The 17,711-nt window shown below is 59.3% G+C and overlaps 2 protein-coding genes across 8 annotated transcripts in view; one reads left to right on the forward strand and one right to left on the reverse strand.

Annotated features, from left to right (window-relative positions):
• HDAC7 (histone deacetylase 7) overlaps positions 1 to 10,608 on the forward strand; it is a 59,061-nt gene extending 48,453 nt beyond the window's left edge. For 3 of the 5 annotated variants that reach the window (XM_053967453.1, XM_053967454.1, XM_053967452.1), the window contains exons 8-25: positions 190 to 306; positions 796 to 994; positions 1,505 to 1,704; positions 2,439 to 2,648; positions 3,211 to 3,421; positions 3,801 to 3,934; positions 4,416 to 4,536; positions 4,675 to 4,724; positions 5,819 to 5,926; positions 6,466 to 6,521; positions 6,670 to 6,757; positions 6,977 to 7,096; positions 7,571 to 7,668; positions 7,773 to 7,891; positions 8,136 to 8,269; positions 8,685 to 8,769; positions 8,896 to 9,034; positions 9,383 to 10,608. In XM_053967453.1, coding sequence (XP_053823428.1) covers positions 190 to 306; positions 796 to 994; positions 1,505 to 1,704; positions 2,439 to 2,648; positions 3,211 to 3,421; positions 3,801 to 3,934; positions 4,416 to 4,536; positions 4,675 to 4,724; positions 5,819 to 5,926; positions 6,466 to 6,521; positions 6,670 to 6,757; positions 6,977 to 7,096; positions 7,571 to 7,668; positions 7,773 to 7,891; positions 8,136 to 8,269; positions 8,685 to 8,769; positions 8,896 to 9,034; positions 9,383 to 9,428 — 2,235 coding nt within the window. In that variant the 3' untranslated portion in view covers positions 9,429 to 10,608. The remainder of the gene's footprint in view (positions 1 to 189; positions 307 to 795; positions 995 to 1,504; positions 1,705 to 2,438; positions 2,649 to 3,210; positions 3,422 to 3,800; positions 3,935 to 4,415; positions 4,537 to 4,674; positions 4,725 to 5,818; positions 5,927 to 6,465; positions 6,522 to 6,669; positions 6,758 to 6,976; positions 7,097 to 7,570; positions 7,669 to 7,772; positions 7,892 to 8,135; positions 8,270 to 8,684; positions 8,770 to 8,895; positions 9,035 to 9,382) is intronic. The other 2 variants (XR_008435200.1, XM_053967455.1) reach the window with 2 other exon arrangements.
• On the reverse strand, positions 1,699 to 16,607 carry LOC128801647 (twist-related protein 2-like). 3 transcript variants are annotated; one of them, XM_053967697.1, is made up of 2 exons: positions 16,129 to 16,607; positions 1,699 to 1,735 (listed from the first exon to the last, which is right to left on the reverse strand). In XM_053967697.1, the coding sequence occupies exon 1, from the start codon at positions 16,605 to 16,607 to the stop codon at positions 16,134 to 16,136; it is 474 nt and encodes a 157-aa protein (XP_053823672.1). In that variant the 3' UTR covers positions 1,699 to 1,735; positions 16,129 to 16,133. The 3 variants fall into 3 exon arrangements, with proteins under 3 accessions (XP_053823672.1, XP_053823670.1, XP_053823671.1); XM_053967695.1 differs by lacking the exon at positions 1,699 to 1,735 and adding an exon at positions 10,940 to 12,238; XM_053967696.1 differs by lacking the exon at positions 1,699 to 1,735 and adding an exon at positions 14,088 to 14,876.
• Positions 16,608 to 17,711: the final 1,104 nt, after the last annotated feature.

Genomic DNA, 17,711 nt, shown 5'->3' on the forward strand with positions numbered 1-17,711 from the left:
CCTGGAATTCCCTGCTCCGGGATACTCCTCCCAGCCCAGCACTTCTCCCCCACCCCCCCTCCTCCAGGGTGCATTTCCCCTCTCCCAGTGCTGTGCTGTGAGATGAGGGGTGTCCCCAGGGCTGTCCCCATGGCCCTGGCCCTGGTCCTTGGCCGGGAGCAGGGCTCTGATGGCTCCTCTTTGCTGCAGACGCCCCTGGCCCAGCGGCTGATGATGCAGGAGAGCTCCCTGGCCCAGTTTGCCCTGCAGAGCGCGGCCTCGATGCCGGCCATCACCCTGGGCCTACCGGCCACCACCGGCACCAGGGTAGGTGGCCGGGTTGTACCCCCAGCACTGGGTCCCAGTGGGGTTTCCCTTGGGGTTTCCCTTGGGGTTTGGGGTTCCTGGTGCGTTCCATGGGCACGGTGGGGACAATCCTGTGCCCTCCCAGTGCCGTGTTCCTTTGACTGACCCTGTCCCTGTCCTGTCCTTGCCCCATCCCCGTCCCTGACCATGACCCTAACCGTGTCCCTGTCCTCATCCCTGACCATGTCCCCATCCCTGTCCCTGACCGTGTCCCCATCCCTGTCCCCGTCCCTGTCCCTGTCTATCCCTGTCCCTGTCCCCATCCCTGTCCCCATCCCTGTCCCCGTCCCCATCCCCGTCCCCATCCCTGTCCCCATCCCTGTCCCTGTCTATCCCTGTCCCCGTCCCCATCCCTGTCCCCATCCCTGTCCCTGTCTATCCCTGTCCCTGTCCCCATCCCTGTCCCTGTCTATCCCTGTCCCTGTCCCCATCCCTGTCCCGTCCTCACAGGGCGACGCCAAGCGCCGGGCGCTGCCCAGCCTGGCTCACCAGGTGCCGGTGCTCAACGGGCCGGTGCTCCCGGGCACGCACTCGCCCGTCTTCATCCCGGCCAGCCTGGAACAGCACGAGGCCGGCAGCCCCCTGTCCCCGCGGCTGCAGCCCGTCATCATCCTCGAGCCCTCGGTCACCCACGCTCCGCTGGTGGCGGGTGAGTGTCCGCCCGGGGGACATGGGGACAGTGACAGTGACAGTGACAGTGGCAGTGACAGTGGCAATGGCAGTGACAGCCAGGCTGGGGGACAGATGTGGGGACAGTTTTTATATTAAATAGTTATTTATTATTATATATTTTAATATTATTCACAAATTTCATATTATATTCTAATATAAAATATAGTAATATATAAAGAAATTGTATAGATTCATATTATTAATATCTATATTAATAATACTAATATTTATATTAATAATATAACTCAACACATAATAAAATATTCTTAATATTTATATTAATAATATAATCTATGTATTATTAATATTTATAGTAATAATATTAAGATTTATATTAATACTATAATTCAATATATTCTTATTAACATTTATTTATTTATGTTGTTTTTATTTTTTTTTAATTATTTAAAAACATATTTAAAAAAAAAATTCACATCTTTCTCTTTCATAACCTTACTGCAACACGTCACCTCTGCCACCCTTGCAGTGCCAGGCCTGGGGACCGTCCCCTTGTCCTTGGCGCCCTCCCTGGTGCCCGCGGAGCGCCTGGCCCTGCCGGGCCACCACAAGCCGCTGGGCAGGACCCGCTCGGAGCCGCTGCCGCCGAGCCCCAGGGCCGTGCAGCAGCACCTGCTCTTCCAGCAGCACCAGGCGCACTTCCTCAGGCAGCAGCCGCACCTGGGCAAGGTGAGAGCCCACCCGGGAGAGAAGAACGTGACTGGAGAGGAAAAAAATATTTGTGGGTCTGTGTTTGTATCTGATTGCAAAATACTGCTTAAAGCGGTGACGGAGGAGGTGAAGAAGAAGGACTAGCTTCTGCCTTTAAACTTCTATTTTGTTTTTTATAGATAATAGATAATAGATAATAAATAATAGATAATAGGTAATAAATAATATATAATAGATAATAGCATATAACATATGATATGTAATATAATATATATTAAATATATACTATATACACTATATACTACATGATATATACTACATATTATATACTACATATTACATAACATATAACATATAACATATAATATATAATATATAATGTATAATGTATAATATATAATATATAATATATTAAATGTAATATATATAAAATATAAAATATATACTATATACACTACAAAATATATAATATATACACTATTATATTATATATAATATACTTGGTTTTAGTTTCATTTTCCTCTCAACAATATCTTATTCTATAACATTTCTAAGTCAGTATTTTTTATCTCCTTATATACAAATGCATATAAATATATATAAGTTTATATATACATATATACACATATACACACACATATATATATATAAAGTTTATATACAAATATACACTCCATGAGCCTTTTGTGAGGCTTGAAGAACTTTCTAGAAACCTATTTTTCACACCCCTGCTCGCTGTCCCCCTGCCGCAGCGCATGGCCAAGTCCAGCGAGAAGCCCCGGCTGCGGCAGATCCCGTCCTCGGAGGACATGGAGGCGGAGGGGACGCTCCCGGAGGCCGCGGCCGAGGCTGGGGACCCCACCCGAGCACGGGTGGAGCCCCCCCGGCCCGGCGGCAGCGCGAAGGAGCCCGAGAGGACGCAGAAGACGGGGCAGCCCCAGGAGGAGCTGGTCCTGCAGCAGGTACAGGAGGGAGGGGAGCCCTGGGGAGGGGTGGGGACACGGGACCGGGCTGTGCCTTGGCTAGGGGCAGGGGCAGAGCTGCGGCCACCGCTGGTGTCGGCACAGCTGGGTGTTGTCCTCGAATTGCCGGGCTTTGTCCCCAGATTGCCGGGCTTTGTCCCCAGATTGCCGGCTGTGTCCCATCGCTGCTGCCACTGCGGGGCTGAGCCGGCAGGGAGCAGCAGATGCTGGGACAGTCCTGTCCTGTCCTGTCCTGTCCTGTCCTGTCCTGTCCTGTCCTGTCCTGTCCTATCCTGTCCTGTCCTGTCCTGTCCTGTCCTGCCTTGTCCTGCCTTGTCCTCCTTGTCCTGTCCCATCCTGTCCTGCCTTGTCCCATCCTGTCCTGTCCCATCCTGTCCTGTCCTGCCTTGTCCCTTCCTGTCCCGTCCTGTCCCGTCCTGTCCCGGCTCTGAGCCTGGAGCAGCCGCTGGATCCAGCCTTGTCCACGCTGAGCAGGGCTCTGTCCCCTGTCCCCTGTGCTGGGGACACTGGCCTGTCCCCTGAGGGTGTCCTGTGTCCCCAGGCCTTCCTGTGGGACTCCTTCCAGCGGGTGCAGCAGCAGCTCCTCAAGCGCCAGCCCTTGGCCGACCCCCCCATGCTCCCCCCTGGCCACCGGCCCCTGTCCAGGGCTCAGTCGTCCCCGGCCACGGCCACCGTGTCCCTCCCTGCCCAGGACAACAAGGTGCTGGCCCTGCCCGTGCAGGAGCAGCCGCCCAAGCCACACTTCACCACAGGTATGGTCACACCTGCGGGGCTGTCACGGGATGGGGACAGGAGGGGACCTGGGGATGTCCCGGGGCGGCTCCACATCGATCCTGGTCATTCCCGGATTTAGGAGCGCCAGGAGAGAGCCGGGGGGGGGGCGGGGGGGAGCCCATCTCCTTATCTTGGGGGGCTTTTCCAGGCAGGTTTACCCACCTGGCCCTTGGCTGCATTCCTGGAATTTGGGGCAGAATCTCGCAGGTTTGGGGACAGAATCTCACAGGTTTGGGGACAGAATCTTGCAGGTTAGGGGCAGAATCTCCCGTGGTTTGGGGGAGATTTTGGTCAATATTTGGGGTCTCAGAGCCCCTGCAGAGGAGCTGAGGGTGCAGCTCTGGCTTTGCCTGGCAGGGCTGGTTTACGACTCCGTGATGCTGAAGCACCAATGCTCCTGCGGGGACAACAGCAACCACCCCGAGCACGCCGGGAGGATCCAGAGCATCTGGTCCCGGCTGCAGGAGCGGGGCCTGCGCAGCCGCTGCGAGGTGAGCAGGGAGGGGCTGGGCCCGCCACCTTCCCTCCTGATCTCCTGATCCCACCCAATCCCTCCTGATCCCATCCCATCCCTCCTGATCCCACCCGATCCCTCCTGATCCCACCTGATCCCTCCTGATCCCATTCCATTCCTCCTGATCCCATTCCATCCGATTCCACCCCTCCTGATCCCACCTCCTTCCCGATCCCATTCTGTCCCTCCCGATCCCATCCTGCCCCTCCTGATCCCATTCCCTCCCTCCTCCCCCTGTTTATCACCATTCCCTTGGTTCATTCCCTGCTCCGGGCTCAAGTTTTACCAGGCCCAGCCTAGTAAAACCCAGCTCTGGGTCCCTGACTGCAACTTGGGGGTGCTCAAGTTCCCAACCCCACGGGTCCTGCCCCCACCATGAGCCGTGGCTGCAGGAGGGGGACATCAGGATGGGGGGGATCCCCTGCGTGTCCCCCCCAGTCACAGCCGTGTCCCCCCAGTGCCTGCGGGGCCGCAAGGCCACCCTGGAGGAGCTGCAGTGCGTCCACAGCGAGCGTCACGTGCTCCTCTACGGCACCAACCCCCTCAACCGCCTCAAACTGGACAACAGCAAGCTGGCAGGTGGGTGCCCGCCGTGCCACCCGTCCCCTGGCCCGGGGGATGGCTCCCAGCAGCTCCCCTGGGTGCTGGGCACAGCCCGGCCCCAGCCCGGTGCTGCTTGCCGAGCCCTGAGGTGCCCGCTGGCCCCTCTCTGCACAGGGATCCTGTCGCAGAGGACGTTTGTGATGCTGCCCTGCGGAGGGGTGGGGGTGAGTGTTCCATACATGCTCTGGGTTTTGGGGTCACTGTTCCATCCGGGTTTTGGGGTCACTGCTCCATCCCAGATCTGGGTTTCAGGGTGTGAGGTCACTGCTCCATCCCTGCTCTGGGTTTTGGGGTCACTGCTCTGGGTTTTGGGGTCACTGCTCCATCCCAGATCTGGGTTTCAGGATGTGAGGTCACTACTTCATCCCTGCTCTGGGTTTTGGGGTCACTGCTCCATCACTGCTCTGCCCTTTGGGCGGGGCTGTTCCTTTTTGGCCCCTCAGGGGTCTCGGGGCAGCTCCCGAAGCCTCTGGGCTGCCTGGGTGGGGGTGTTTGATGGAGGTGTTGGATCAGAGCAGCTTGGGGTCCTTGGGGAGGTCAGAGCATCCCACTCTGTGAGGGGATCCTCGATCCAGAGCCCCCCGAGGGGCTGGCAGGAGGGGTGACCCCAGGATGGTGTCACCCCATGACCAGGGGTCCCAGGGCTGTGTCACCCCATGACCAGGGGTCCCTGAGTGGTGTCACCCCATTCCTGCTGAGGGAGGGCAGCAGTGACACAGGGACAGCAGCTCAGCCCTTCCAAGGCCTCCCCATTCCCAGCTTTCCCTCCTGGTTTCTCTGCATTCACTGCCTTCTCCTCTCCTCCTGTCCCTGTCCCTGTCCCTGTCCTGTCTCTCTGTCTCTCTTTCAGGAAGAGGCTCCCTCGGTGCCTTTCCTGCTGCCTCTTCTGGTTCTGCTCCTCTCCTTGCCCCCCGTGCTGGGCACCAGCTCTGCTTTCCCTGCTCTGCCTCCTCTCCCTGCTCTGCCCCCCCTGGGCACGGGGAGCTCCCACCTGGCCCCCAGCACAAGAGATTTTTGAGTTTTCCGCCTCTGATGTGGTGCTGATCCAAGCAAGATGTTTGGTTAAAATAAGATAAAGTAAGATAAATCAGGTAAAATAAGATAAATCAGGTAAAGGAGGGGGCTGGGCAGGGAGGAGAATGGGGGGTGGCCCAATGTCACCTTCAGCTGGCACAGGACACCAACCCCCGCTGGGTGAGGCCGTGGCTCCCGTCCCCTGGTGCTGTGTCCCCCCGTGTGACCAATGTCTGCCTTCCAGGTGGACAGTGACACCATCTGGAACGAGCTGCACTCGTCCAACGCAGCCCGCTGGGCCGCGGGCAGCGTCACTGAGCTGGCCTTCAAGGTGGCCACCAGGGAGCTGAAGGTAGGGGGTGGCCTGGGGGGTCCCAGGGCTGTGTCACCCCACGGCTGGCGGTCCTTGAGTTCTGTCACCCCATGGTTTGGGGTCCCAGGGCTGTGTCACCCCATTCCTGGGGTTCCCAGGGCTGTGTCACCCCATGGCTGGGGGTCCCAGGGCTGTGTCACCCCATGGCTGGGTGTCCTTGAGTTCTGTCACCCCATGGTTTGGGGTCGCAGGGCTGCGTCACCCCATGGCTGGGGGTCCCAGGGCTGTGTCACCCCATGGCTGGGTGTCCTTGAGTTCTGTCACCCCATGGTTTGGGGTCGCAGGGCTGCGTCACCCCATTCCTGGGGGTCCCAGGGCTGTGTCACCCCATGGCTGGGGGTCCTTGAGTTCTGTCACCCCACCGCCGGGGGTCTCAGGGTGTTGTCACCCCATGACCAGGAGTCCCTGGGGGTGCCCCCCATGGCCAGGGCTCCCAGGGCTGTGTGGCACTGGGGACATGGGCTGTGTGTCCCCCTGGGGGTGGCAGCTCTGACCCCTGGCCTCTGCTCTGTCCCCAGAACGGCTTTGCCGTGGTGCGGCCGCCCGGACACCACGCGGATCCTTCCACGGCCATGTAAGGCCCCTCCCTCCCTGAGGCACCTGGGGAGCCCCAAAAGCAGCTCCAGGGCTCAAAACCACCCCCAAATAACCCCCCTGGGAGCCATCCCTGCCCAGGGCGAGCTTGGGAAGGGCCTGGAGATGACTCCCACCCCTCTTCCCAGGGGGTTCTGCTTCTTTAACTCGGTGGCCATTGCTGCCAGGCAACTGCAGCAGAAGGGGAAGCTCAGCAAGATCCTCATCGTGGACTGGGTGAGTCCCCCCCATCCCCAGGACATCCCCAGGATGTCCCCAGGGGCAGTTCCTGCTCCAGCTCCTCGTGGGAACGTGGCTGGAACCCCCCCAGTGTGCTCAGGACTGGGGAGCAGGAGCAGATCCTGGGCTGGTGGGCCCAGACCCACCTGGTTTGGGCTCCCTGAGGTTCTGGGGCCACCCAGCAGCTGCCAAAATCCTCTCTGGATGTCCCTGCAGGACGTTCACCACGGCAACGGGACCCAGCAGATTTTCTACAGGGACCCCGAGGTTCTCTACATCTCCCTGCACCGCCACGACGACGGCAACTTCTTCCCGGGCAGCGGCGCCGCCGACGAGGTGGGAGGGGACAAAGGGGACAGCAGGACACAGCAGGACATGGGGGCTGAGCAGGGACAGTGCCCTGGGGGCTCCTTTCCCACCCCTGGGTCACCCAGCACAGGGATGGAGATTGATGGAAAGGCAGGAAAATCCTGCTGGTCCTGACCCCGCTATGGCACCGGGCAGGGGGGCCAGGACCCCCAAACACCTTCCCGTGGCACAGAACAGGGGGCTGGGACCCCCAAACATCCTCCCATGGCACAAGACAGGGGGCTGGGACCCCCAAACATCCTCCCATGGCACAGGACAGGGGGCTGGGACCACCAAACATCCTCCCATGGCACAGGACAGGGGGCTGGGACCCCCAAATACCCTCCCATGGCACAGAACAGTGGGCTGGGACCCCCAGACTGCTTCCTGTGGCACAGAACAGGGGGCTGGGACCCCCACCTGGCTCCCCCAGAGCCTCACCCTGTCCTTGCTCCCTCACAGGTGGGCGCTGGCCCTGGCGAGGGCTTCAACGTCAACGTGGCATGGGCTGGAGGGCTCGACCCCCCCATGGGGGACCCCGAGTATCTGGCTGCCTTCAGGTACTGCCCCCATGCCCGTGTGCCACGCTCTGGGTGGGGCTGATCCCGTTCTTCATCCCCTTTCCCCCCGTGTGGGGCTGACCCCACTCCCCCCCGTCCCCCAGGACCGTGGTGATGCCCATCGCCCACGAGTTCTGCCCCGACGTGGTGCTGGTGTCGGCCGGCTTCGACGCAGCCGAGGGCCACCCGCCCCCCCTGGGGGGCTACAAAGTCTCTGCCAAGTGTAAGGAGGTGGCTTGGGGTGGGGTGTCCCCCCTTGGGGTGCAGTGTTCCCTCCTGGGGTGAGGTGTCCCTCTTTGGGGTGGGGTATCCGCCATTGGGGTGGGATGTCCCCCATTGGGGTGGGATGTCCCCCTCCTACCCAGGCTGGGACCCCTGGGAAGGGGCAGCCACTCCTGGGGGAGCCTCAGGAGGTTTTGGGGTTGGCTTTGGGCAGGGGGAGGTGACGTTCCCGGGGTGTCCCCCAGGTTTTGGCTACATGACCAAGCAGCTGATGAGCCTGGCAGGGGGGGCCGTGGTGCTGGCGCTGGAGGGGGGGCACGACCTCACGGCCATTTGTGACGCGTCCGAGGCCTGCGTGTCTGCCCTGCTGGGCCACGAGGTGAGACTGGCACTGACCCTGTGCCACCGCCCTGGCCCAGGCACAGCTGAACGCCACACGTCCCCTGGTGCCACCACCCCCGGGCACAGCTGAATGCCACACGTCCCCTGGCACCACCGCCACAGCCCCCCGTGAACTCCCCATGTCCCTCAATGCCACCACTCCCCATGCCCCTCTGTGTCCCCTGCTGCCACCAACCCCATGACCCCTGTGCCCCCCCGTGTCCCCCAGTGCCACCAATCCAGCCCAGGCACAGCCCCCCATGTCCCCCCTGTATCCCCTGGTGCCGCTGCCCCCTGTGTCCCTCCGTGTCCCCTGGTGCCACCACCCTCCATGATCCCCCGTGTCCCCCCGTGTCCCCTGGTGCCACCGCCCCCAATGACCTTCCCCCCGTGTCCCCCTGTGTCCCCTCCAGCTGGAGCCGCTCCCTGAGGACAGCCTGAGGCAGAAGCCCAACGCCAATGCTGTGCGCTCGCTGGAGGCCGTGATCCAGGTCCAGAGTGAGTGCAAACCTGAGCCACCCCTAACCTGGGCTATCCCTGTCCCGAGATATCCCTGTCCCAGGCCACTGTGTCCCGGGCCACCCCCTGTGGTGGTGTCCCCAGCCCCGCTGTCCCCTCCCGCAGGTAAATACTGGGTGGCCGTGCAGCGCTTCGCCTCCAAGCTGGGCTGCTCCTTCCTCGAGGCCCAGCACCACGAGGCCGACGAGGTGGAGACGGTCACGGCCCTGGCATCCCTCTCGGTGGCCGTGATGGTGGAGAAGAGGTGACATTCCCAGGATTCCCCTGTGCCGAGGGGGTGGCAGCAGGGCAGGGCAGTGTCCCCCAACCTGGATGAGGTTCTGGGCTCCTGGGAGCCCCGTGCTGGGCTCTTCCCAAATGGAATCCCAACCAAATTCTCCTGAGATCCCCATGCTGGGCTCTTCCTGAGTGAAACCCAGACCAAACCCTGTGTTGGGCTCTTCCCAAATGGAAACACAACCAGACCCTCCTGCCTGGGGGTGGGGGGTGTCAGCTCTGCCAGCCGGGTCCCCTCCTGTCCCCTCCCTTTTTGGGGTCCCCGCAGGAGCGGGCTGTGCCCCACGGGCCTCTCATGTGTCCGGTTCCCCCGCAGGGCACAGGAGGAGCCAATGGAGCAGGAGGAGCCCATGAATCAGTGACACTTGGGGACGGTCCCCAGGCGTGGCCAGAGCCCCCGAAGATCCCGATCCCCGTTCGTCCCCGTCGCTCCTGAGGCCCTGGGCGGGCCTGGACTCCTGGAAGGGACATTCCCGCATCCAACGGGACGGGACCACAGAAAGGCCCAAGCCCAAACCGTGGCTGCAGCCCCCCTCCCTCCCCAATTTTGGGACCCCCCGAGTGGGGTGAAACCCCCCCAGCCCTGCGGCACTGACCCCCGATCCCGGGACCCTCCTCAGCGGGAAGGGACGGACGTTGGGATGGACACTCGGACCACCCTGGGGACGGCTCCCAGAGCCTGGGAGGAGCATCCTGGGGTTTGCTCGGTGGGACTGGATCTCTGCACCCTCTCCAGAGGTTCCCTGGCTCCCCTCGCCCTGCTGGACCACGGGGACAGAGCGGCAGTGATGGGGCTGGGAGCTCGGGAGGGCTCGGAGCATCCCCAGGAAGGTTTGGAGCACCCCAGGGAAGGTTTGTATCTCCCCAAGGAAGGTTTGGAACCCCCCAAGGAAGGTCTGGAATACCTCGAGGAAGGTTTGGGGCACCCCAAGGAAAGTTTGGAGCATCCTGAGGAAGATTTGGAGCCCCCTCCAAGGAAGGTTTGGAGCCCCCCGAGGAAGATTTGGAGCCCCCCGAGGAAGGTTTGGGGCACCCCCAGCGAGGGCAGAGCGAGGCCAGGGCGCAGGCAGTGCCCGGGGGTCCCTCCTGCCCTTGCTGATTTGCACTATGGACCCTGCCAGCGCTAATGTGAACCCAACTCCTCTTCCCGGGGGAATTTTGGGAACCTTCCCCCTCTTCCCGAGGTGCCTCAAGCCCCTTCCAGCACCCCGAGGCCTGGGTGGGTGTGAGCCCCTCCCCAGCCTAGGCTCCCCAATTCCCACTGGGAATCCCAAAACCCCATCCCGTCCCCATCCCTGTCCTGGGGTGACAGGGGCACATCCAGAGCCTCCAACCGGAGGGTTCCACCCCAATTTCCCTTTTCCCATTTCCCCAGAAGCCTTCCCTGCACCCCGAGGGTTTTCCCAGCAGGACCAGGCTCTGTCCCGGGGCTCTGGGGACAGAGGGCACACAGCCCTGGCTGAGCTGGGGGTGGGAACAGCTCCGGCCGTGGCGGCGGGAGGAGATTTTGTATAAAAAAACAAAAACAAAACAAAACAAAAAAAAAAAAACCAAAAAAAAAAAAAAACCAAAAACAAAAACAAAGAAATTTAAAAAGGAAAAAAAAGGAATCAAAACCTTTTGTGTGGCCCAGGGTGGGGGTCCCTGGGGGGGGATGGAGGGACCTCCCAAGCTCCATCCTGCTGGACTTTACCAGGAGAAATCCACCATGCACGGATTTTTGAGGGCTTTTCCCCCAAAAAATGGGTCAGAAGGGTTGTTAGCATGACATTTTCCTTGTTTTAAGGGTTTTTGGCTCATTTAAAAGGTTTTTTTTTTGCTCATGTAAATTGCAGGGATTTTTTTTTTTTTAAACAAACGAGATGCACCAAAATACTTGAAAATATATTTTAAAAAATAGATTTCCCCTTTTTGAAAAAAGATTTGGTTGGAAACTGGAGTCTCACTCCACAGATAGGTTTTTGCCCTTTACTTTTCAAGCACAATTTATTATTTTTTGAGAGAAGATTTTAACTTCTGATGCCAGTTTTGTTTCTCAGCTGCAAAATCCTTCCCGTGAGGTGCTGAACAAAGCCACCACAACCCCATTCTTAACAGAGTTTTGATTTTTTTAAGCACCTCCAGATTTTTTTTAAGAGTGCAGTCGACTCCCTGGAGCAGGGAATCCATTCCCACTGCACATAAAAATTGAGAATTGGGTAGAAAAAGTCACTCTGGGCCTTCCTGTGGCTCTTTCGTGGATTCTTTGGTGCACCCCAAATCTGATCACAACAGGAATTCCTCACCCATGGAATATTTGGGGGCTCAGGCCTCTTGCAGCCTCCCTGGAAGGGATTTTTCCCCTTTTTCTGCCATAACAGGCAAAAAAAAAAACCTGTGGTTCTTTTTTTTTTTTGCCTGATTCCAATAAAAGCAGTCCAGCCGAGGGAGGTGCAGGGGGGACCCAGCAGCACTATGTGCATAGGAAAAACAAGGATTGAACCCTGGAATATTCCCCCTGGGCTTTATTGGGGTCATTTTGGTCACCCCAACACCTCCATGGTCCCTTCCCCGCCCTCTCCACACCCCCAGAAGAGCCCAGACCCACTCAGAGTTCCCGACACGGCCCCAAAATCCCCCATTCCCGGCGGCTCCGTCTCCAGCCTCGATTCCTGATAAATCCCAAGGGATTGGGAGCTTCCTCCAGGGCGTCCTGAGGCCCCACCCGTGGGGCAGGAGTGGCTGGGGGTGCCTTGGGGGGGGTCAGCAGCCCCCAAATCCCCCGAATCCTCATCCATGGGAACGTGGAGCCTTCGGAGCGGGATAAAAGCAGGGGGACCCCCGAGGTCCTTGGAGGGCTCCCTTTCCCCTCATCCTGGAGGAATTTTCCTGCCCGGTCCTGGCTCGAGGCAGCTCTGGGAGGGTCTGGGAAGGGCTCGGCTTCCCGGCAGTCCCGGAGGAGGAAATTGGGATCGTTCCTTACCTGCGAGCCCACGGTAAATTACAGCCCTGAGTTCCTCCAGCAGCACCCGAACCAACTCAAACCAGCTCCTGCTGAGGCCCCCTCGGGCACATTCCTACAGTTTTTGGGGTCCCCAGGGCTGTCGGGGGGTTTGGGGGTTGTTCCCTCTTCTCTCCGGGGAGGTTTCTGTGGGGTTTTGGGTGCTGGAGCTGCTTCCATCGAGGTGGAGACCTGGGGGGAGACAGCGGGGTCAGGTCGGGCTCGGCTTCCCAAAATCCTACAAATCCATGCCCTGGAGCCAGCGGGTCAATTTGGGCTCAGCTCCCCAAAATCCTACAAATCCATGCCCTGGAGCCAGTGGGGGCAGAGCCGCCCTCGGCCGCTGCCTCTGGAGCTTCACATTCCCGGATTTGCCTGGAGCCGCGAGGGATGTGCCGGGAAACGTCCCCACACCTGAGGCCGGGAATTAAAACCACCAAAATCCCAGCTTTTCCCGCAGATTGGATCTCGGGAAGCCCCTTGGGAGCCCTCCCGGAGCCAGGGCAGTAGCATAGGAGCCGGGCGGGAGGATGGAAAAGGGATCGATCCCTGTGGGATCCCAGCCCTGGCGTTCCCGGCGCCTCCAGGGCTTATTCCAGCTTTATTCCATCCCCTCCCGCTTTGTTTCCTCCTCACTGAGAGCTTCCCCTCTCTGGAGAGGAGCCTGGGGAGGGATAAATCAAATCCTCCTGGAATTCACCCCCGGGAAGGGCTGAGGTCGTGCCAGGGGTGGGGGACAGAGGGGAAAATCCCCCAAAGGCCGACATGTCCCACGGCTGAGCCCTTGGGATGGATCATGGGCACATCCAGGGGCTGGAGGGCAACCGGCAGCCAAAATTCCAGACTCGCAGCCAGGTGGGACCATCTCAACCCAGACCATGGGAAAACAGATCAGCTCACTGAGGTCTGATCCCAAAAAACATGCTCCCAAAGGGATTTTGGGATCCTCCGGATAAGGTTTAACACCAAAAAACCCTCACGGGGGGATCCCAGGGCTGCCCAAGGGCCGCGGGAGCCTCCAGAGGAGCCCGGCCCTGCAGGATTTGGGATGGAGAAGCTCACAGAGCTCCCTCCTCACCCTCCCTCCAGCATCCCCGCCTTTGTCCACCCCAGGAACGGGAGCTGATGCCGGGCACGGGCGGTCCCGCAGCTCCTCGTTCCCCCTCAGCTGCTGAGAGCCTTCCCTGACAGCTGGGATGAAAAACGAGCTCGTTCCAGTGGCATTCCCGGGGCCGAGGCAGCTCCAGCGAGCTCCGGCTCCTTGTAAGGGCCATAAACCTGGAGATGCTTCCTCATTCCCGAGGGCTGGATCCGCGATTTTATGTCTGGATTAATTTGAATTAATCCTCAGCAGTGCGGGGACACTGCCATGGAGAGCAGCTCAGTCCCCCTGGGTGGTTTTGTTGGTTTTTTTTTTAATGAAAATGTGGAGATTTTTGCTGGAAAAACAAATGCAGCAGCTCTGGTCATGCCTGTGACAATTCGGGGGATTTTGGGGAATGTCCAGCATCCCTCAGCAGGGCAGCTCCTCCTGCCCCTCCAACACCTCCCCTTCCACCCCGAGTGAAAACAGCAACTCTGGGAAGAGAAGATTTTGGGGAACCCTCCGACCTCCAAACCTGCTTTGTTCCAGGAGAAAATCCCAGGAGCACCGAATCACCCAGAAAGAGATTTCCTGGGATTTCAGCAGCTCCTCTCCTGAGAACCCAGCCCCAAACTGGGGGTCCCAGACCACCCTGAGCACTTTAACCAGGGGCTGGATCCACTTTTGAGGGACTGATTTGGGGTGGGAAGGGACCCCTGCTCTCCTGCTGGGCTGCAGAGGAATCTGGGAGATTTTAAAGCAGCTCGAGATGAATTTCCTGAGCAGGGAAATAATAATAGGGAATAGGGAATGGGGAATAGGGAATAGGGAATAGGGAATAGGGAATAGCGATGGGAGCTGTTCCCGAGCTCCCCCAGTGCCCCAGAGCAGTGAGAAGTGTTTATAAATAAAAGCAAATGAAGCAGCCGCCAGACAAAGCCGATTCCAGGCGAGAGCAACAGTCCCCAAAGGGAAGATTTATCCAAGGTCTTTCAGGGGAGACAATTAAGTGAGGGCAACGCGAGAGAGGCGATAAATCCAGGGAGACAAATGAAGGGCAAGGAACATCAGCCCTCAGCCTCTCCCCCCGGCAGTTCCAGCTTCCAGCCTCATTTTCTCCTCCAGCAGGGAAAGAAACCATTTTAATGTGCTCAAGACTCTGCCGAGAAAAGCTGAGCTGGGGGAACTTCAAACGTGATTTCTGTTGCCTGAGGGCTCCATCCCTCTTTTTTCCCCGGCTGATGTCTCCTGGTTAACAAGGGCACATCCAGCTTTTCCAGCCCCCTTTGATATTTAATAGGCCGAGTTCCACCATCCAGGGGCTGCTTTCCATTAGGAAATCCCAACCCCGTTGCGAGCGCCGCGTTTGTTCCCTCCCGGGAGGGAGTCGGAGCCTCCCCAGCCCGGCACAGCTTCCCCCGCGGCTCTTCCCTGGTTTTGGAGCTTTGCCGGGAGAATTCCCCTCCCTCTCCGTCCCTGCCCGGCTGGGATGGTTCGCCGGGACCCCAAAACGCGCAGCTTGGCCCTGGGAGGGCGATTCCCTCCGCAGCTGGAGGATGCAGGCACGGAGCCGCTCGGGATCGATTTTGAGGGGAATGATGATCCCGCCGCGCTCACGGGAGCTCTCCAAAGTGACTGAAGGGTCTTTAATCCCTGTGGTTATCCCTCGGTTCTGCCAAGATCTCGGCTTAAATAAACAGCTCCGGCAGTCAGTGCCGGCCCCGGAGCTGCGTCAGGTTCTGCACACTAAGGGAGCAAAAATGGCTCTGGGGGTGCTGAGGAGGGGGCTCAGCCTCCCCCACCTCCCCAGGGCAAAGGGATTTTAGCCAGAGTTTGCAAAATTCGGGATGAAGCCGTTCCAAGCAACTTCCCTGCCTTTGGGGAGCGCCCCTGCAACAGCCCCAAACCTGGAGAATCCAACCCCAGAGTGCCAAACCCAAAAGGGGGTGCCCAGAAGAGGGTGAGGGGTCCAGAGGGGCATGGGGGGCTGAGCATCCCGACTGGTCCTGGCAGATTTTGGGCATCCCAAAGCGAGGACAAGGGGCCACCTGCTCCTCCTCTGGCTGGCCCCAAGGGGAGGTGACCCGGCAAGGACAGGATTTAATGTCTGAAACAACAGGGTCTGCCCCCAAAAATTGATATTTATACATGAATTTAGCAAAATGTCAGGTTTCCTGCTGGCTGGGAGGGATCTGGCTGGGAAAGGGAGTTTCAAGATGGCCCATCCTGAAAGGAAATGCCCTGGGAGATGCTCGGCACCCTGAGCCAGCGCTGGCACCTCCATGGCCTCGAATCTGGGGGTGTTCAGTGCCCAAGAAGAGGCAGGAGGAGCCCTGGTCCTATCTGGGGACAGCGGGGACTCTTGGGGGTTGGGGTCCCATGAGGTGTCCCTGGAGCTCCTGGCTTGGGAATGTCCTCTGGAACTTTCTGCTCCTGCTCTGCGGGAAGTGCCGGCGCCTCGTTGACCCCCGCTCCTCCCGTTCCCGATTCCTGCCAGCCCTAAAACTCTGAATATTGGATTATTCCCCTCCCAGCATCCTGAGGGACAGAGCTGAGTCCATCAGAATTCCCCACGCAGTGCCGGATTCCCGCGGATCCGACGGGATCAGGGATCCCATCCTGTCTGCAGAGCTCTGGGAGAGGAGCAGGGGGAAGCCAGGCAGGCTGGAGGACACGAGGCCACCCCAGGGCAGGGCGGGTTTGACACCTCAGCAGCCCCAGCAAGGCCAGGACCGGGTTTGGGGATAAACCAGATTTTTAAAACCCCCTTTTAAACCTTTCCCACCCCTGCTGAGTGGGATCAGCCGCTCCAGAGCGGCTCGGGAACCGCCACCTCCTCCCACTCTGGGGGACAAATCCGGTGGGACAAATCCCTCATCCCCTGAGCGCCAGGAGGGGCGGCCGCAACCCTGGCGGGATCGAGCCAGGACACGCCCGGAGGTCATGGGGACACAGCGGTGACACGGCAGGGACACAGCGGTGACACAGCCACACATACCCGGCTCAGTGCGACGCCGACATGGACCAGGCGCCCTCCATCCTCCACACAGAGAAGGCGTAGCTGAGCCTCTCGTGGGCCAGGAAGTTGCAGCTGGTGGCGACCTTGTGGTCCAGCTCGTCGCTCTGCAGCACCTGGCACAAGAAGTCGATGTAGCGAGCGGCCAACTTGAGCGTCTGGATCTTGCTGAGCTTGTCCGAGGGCAGCGTGGGGATGATCTTGCGCAGCTCGGCGAAGGCGTCGTTGAGGGACTGGGTGCGCTGGCGCTCCCGCACGTTGGCGATGACGCGCTGGGCGTGGGCGTCCTCGGGGGGCTGCGGGGCCGGGCTGCGCCGGCTGCGCTTGCCCTGCGGTGAGGGGGCTCCGCCAGGGCCCTGCCCGCGCTTGCGGACGCTTTTCCTGGGCAGCCGCTCGGCCTCGTCCTCGCTGGTGGCCGCGCTGCCCTCGGGGGACTCCAGGGAAAGGTTTTCCTCCTTCATCTCCTCGGCTCCCTGGGCTGCGGAGGAGCCGGCGGTGGCTCCCGAGGCGAGGCCCGGAGCATTCGGCCTCGGGGCTCCCCGGGCGCCCCAAGCCCCGCAGAGCCCTCCAAGGAGCTCCTTGGCTTTTCCTTTGGGCCAGGAGAGGAGGGCGCTGGGATGACTTCGGGAACGGCTCCTGCTGATAGGGCGAGCGGGGCGGGGGCGGACCAGGCGCAGACCAATGCAGGGGAACGCCAGCGGCTCTGGAGCTTATGGGTTCCAGATTTCCTCTCTCCCTCCCCACCGCCACCCCGAGCCCTCCGGCACAGATGCTCCGGCTGCCGCCCGGATGTCAGGGACGTTCTTGGTGCCAAGGGAGCCCCAGCCATGGAGCTCAGCGGTGGCTTTGGGTTTTTTTTTTAATTATTTTTCAACCCAGTTGACCCCAAAAAGAAACATCTCCTTCTTTGGGGTGGAGGAGGAGACTTTCACCTGTGAGGGAGCCAGGTGGGGATGTGGAGCCACAGGGGTTGCAATGAGCGGGTCAGGAACTCCCAAAATCCAAAGGAAGAAGCAACCAAAGGGAGATTGGCATCCGTAGGGCTCTTGAGGAAAGGCCTCGGTCAAAACGAGCTTGAGTTTGTGCCCATTTGTCCATCTGCCAGGCCATCCATCCATCTGTCCATCTGTCCATCCATCCATCAATCCATCCATCCTTCCAGCCTTCCCTCCCCTGCCTCCATTCCCAGCATCCCTCATCATCCTCATCACCCTCATCACCCTCATCACTCTCATCTCCCTCACCCATCACCAAATTCCTGTCGAGTAAATCCAGTGGCTCCTGGGTGGAGGAGGAAGGGGAAAAGGAAGAGGAAGAGGAAATGGAAGAGGAAGGGGAACAGGAAGAAGAAGGGGAAGGGCAGGAGTTCTCTGGGAATCCCCCAGGAGGACGGGATTGGGACCGGATCCGGAGCTCCAGCAGCGATGCCAAGGGCTGGGGAGCTGCCACCAGCTCCAGCTGAGGCTCGGCCTGTGCCTGGCCTTTATTCCTTAATTAAGTCTTTTTTATTTTTGTTTTGTTTTTTATTGTTTTCCTTTTAAAAGAAAAGAAAATTGAATTGAATT

Source organism: Vidua chalybeata, chromosome 30 (genome assembly GCF_026979565.1).
Source record: "Vidua chalybeata isolate OUT-0048 chromosome 30, bVidCha1 merged haplotype, whole genome shotgun sequence".
Lineage (NCBI taxonomy): Eukaryota > Metazoa > Chordata > Aves > Passeriformes > Viduidae > Vidua > Vidua chalybeata.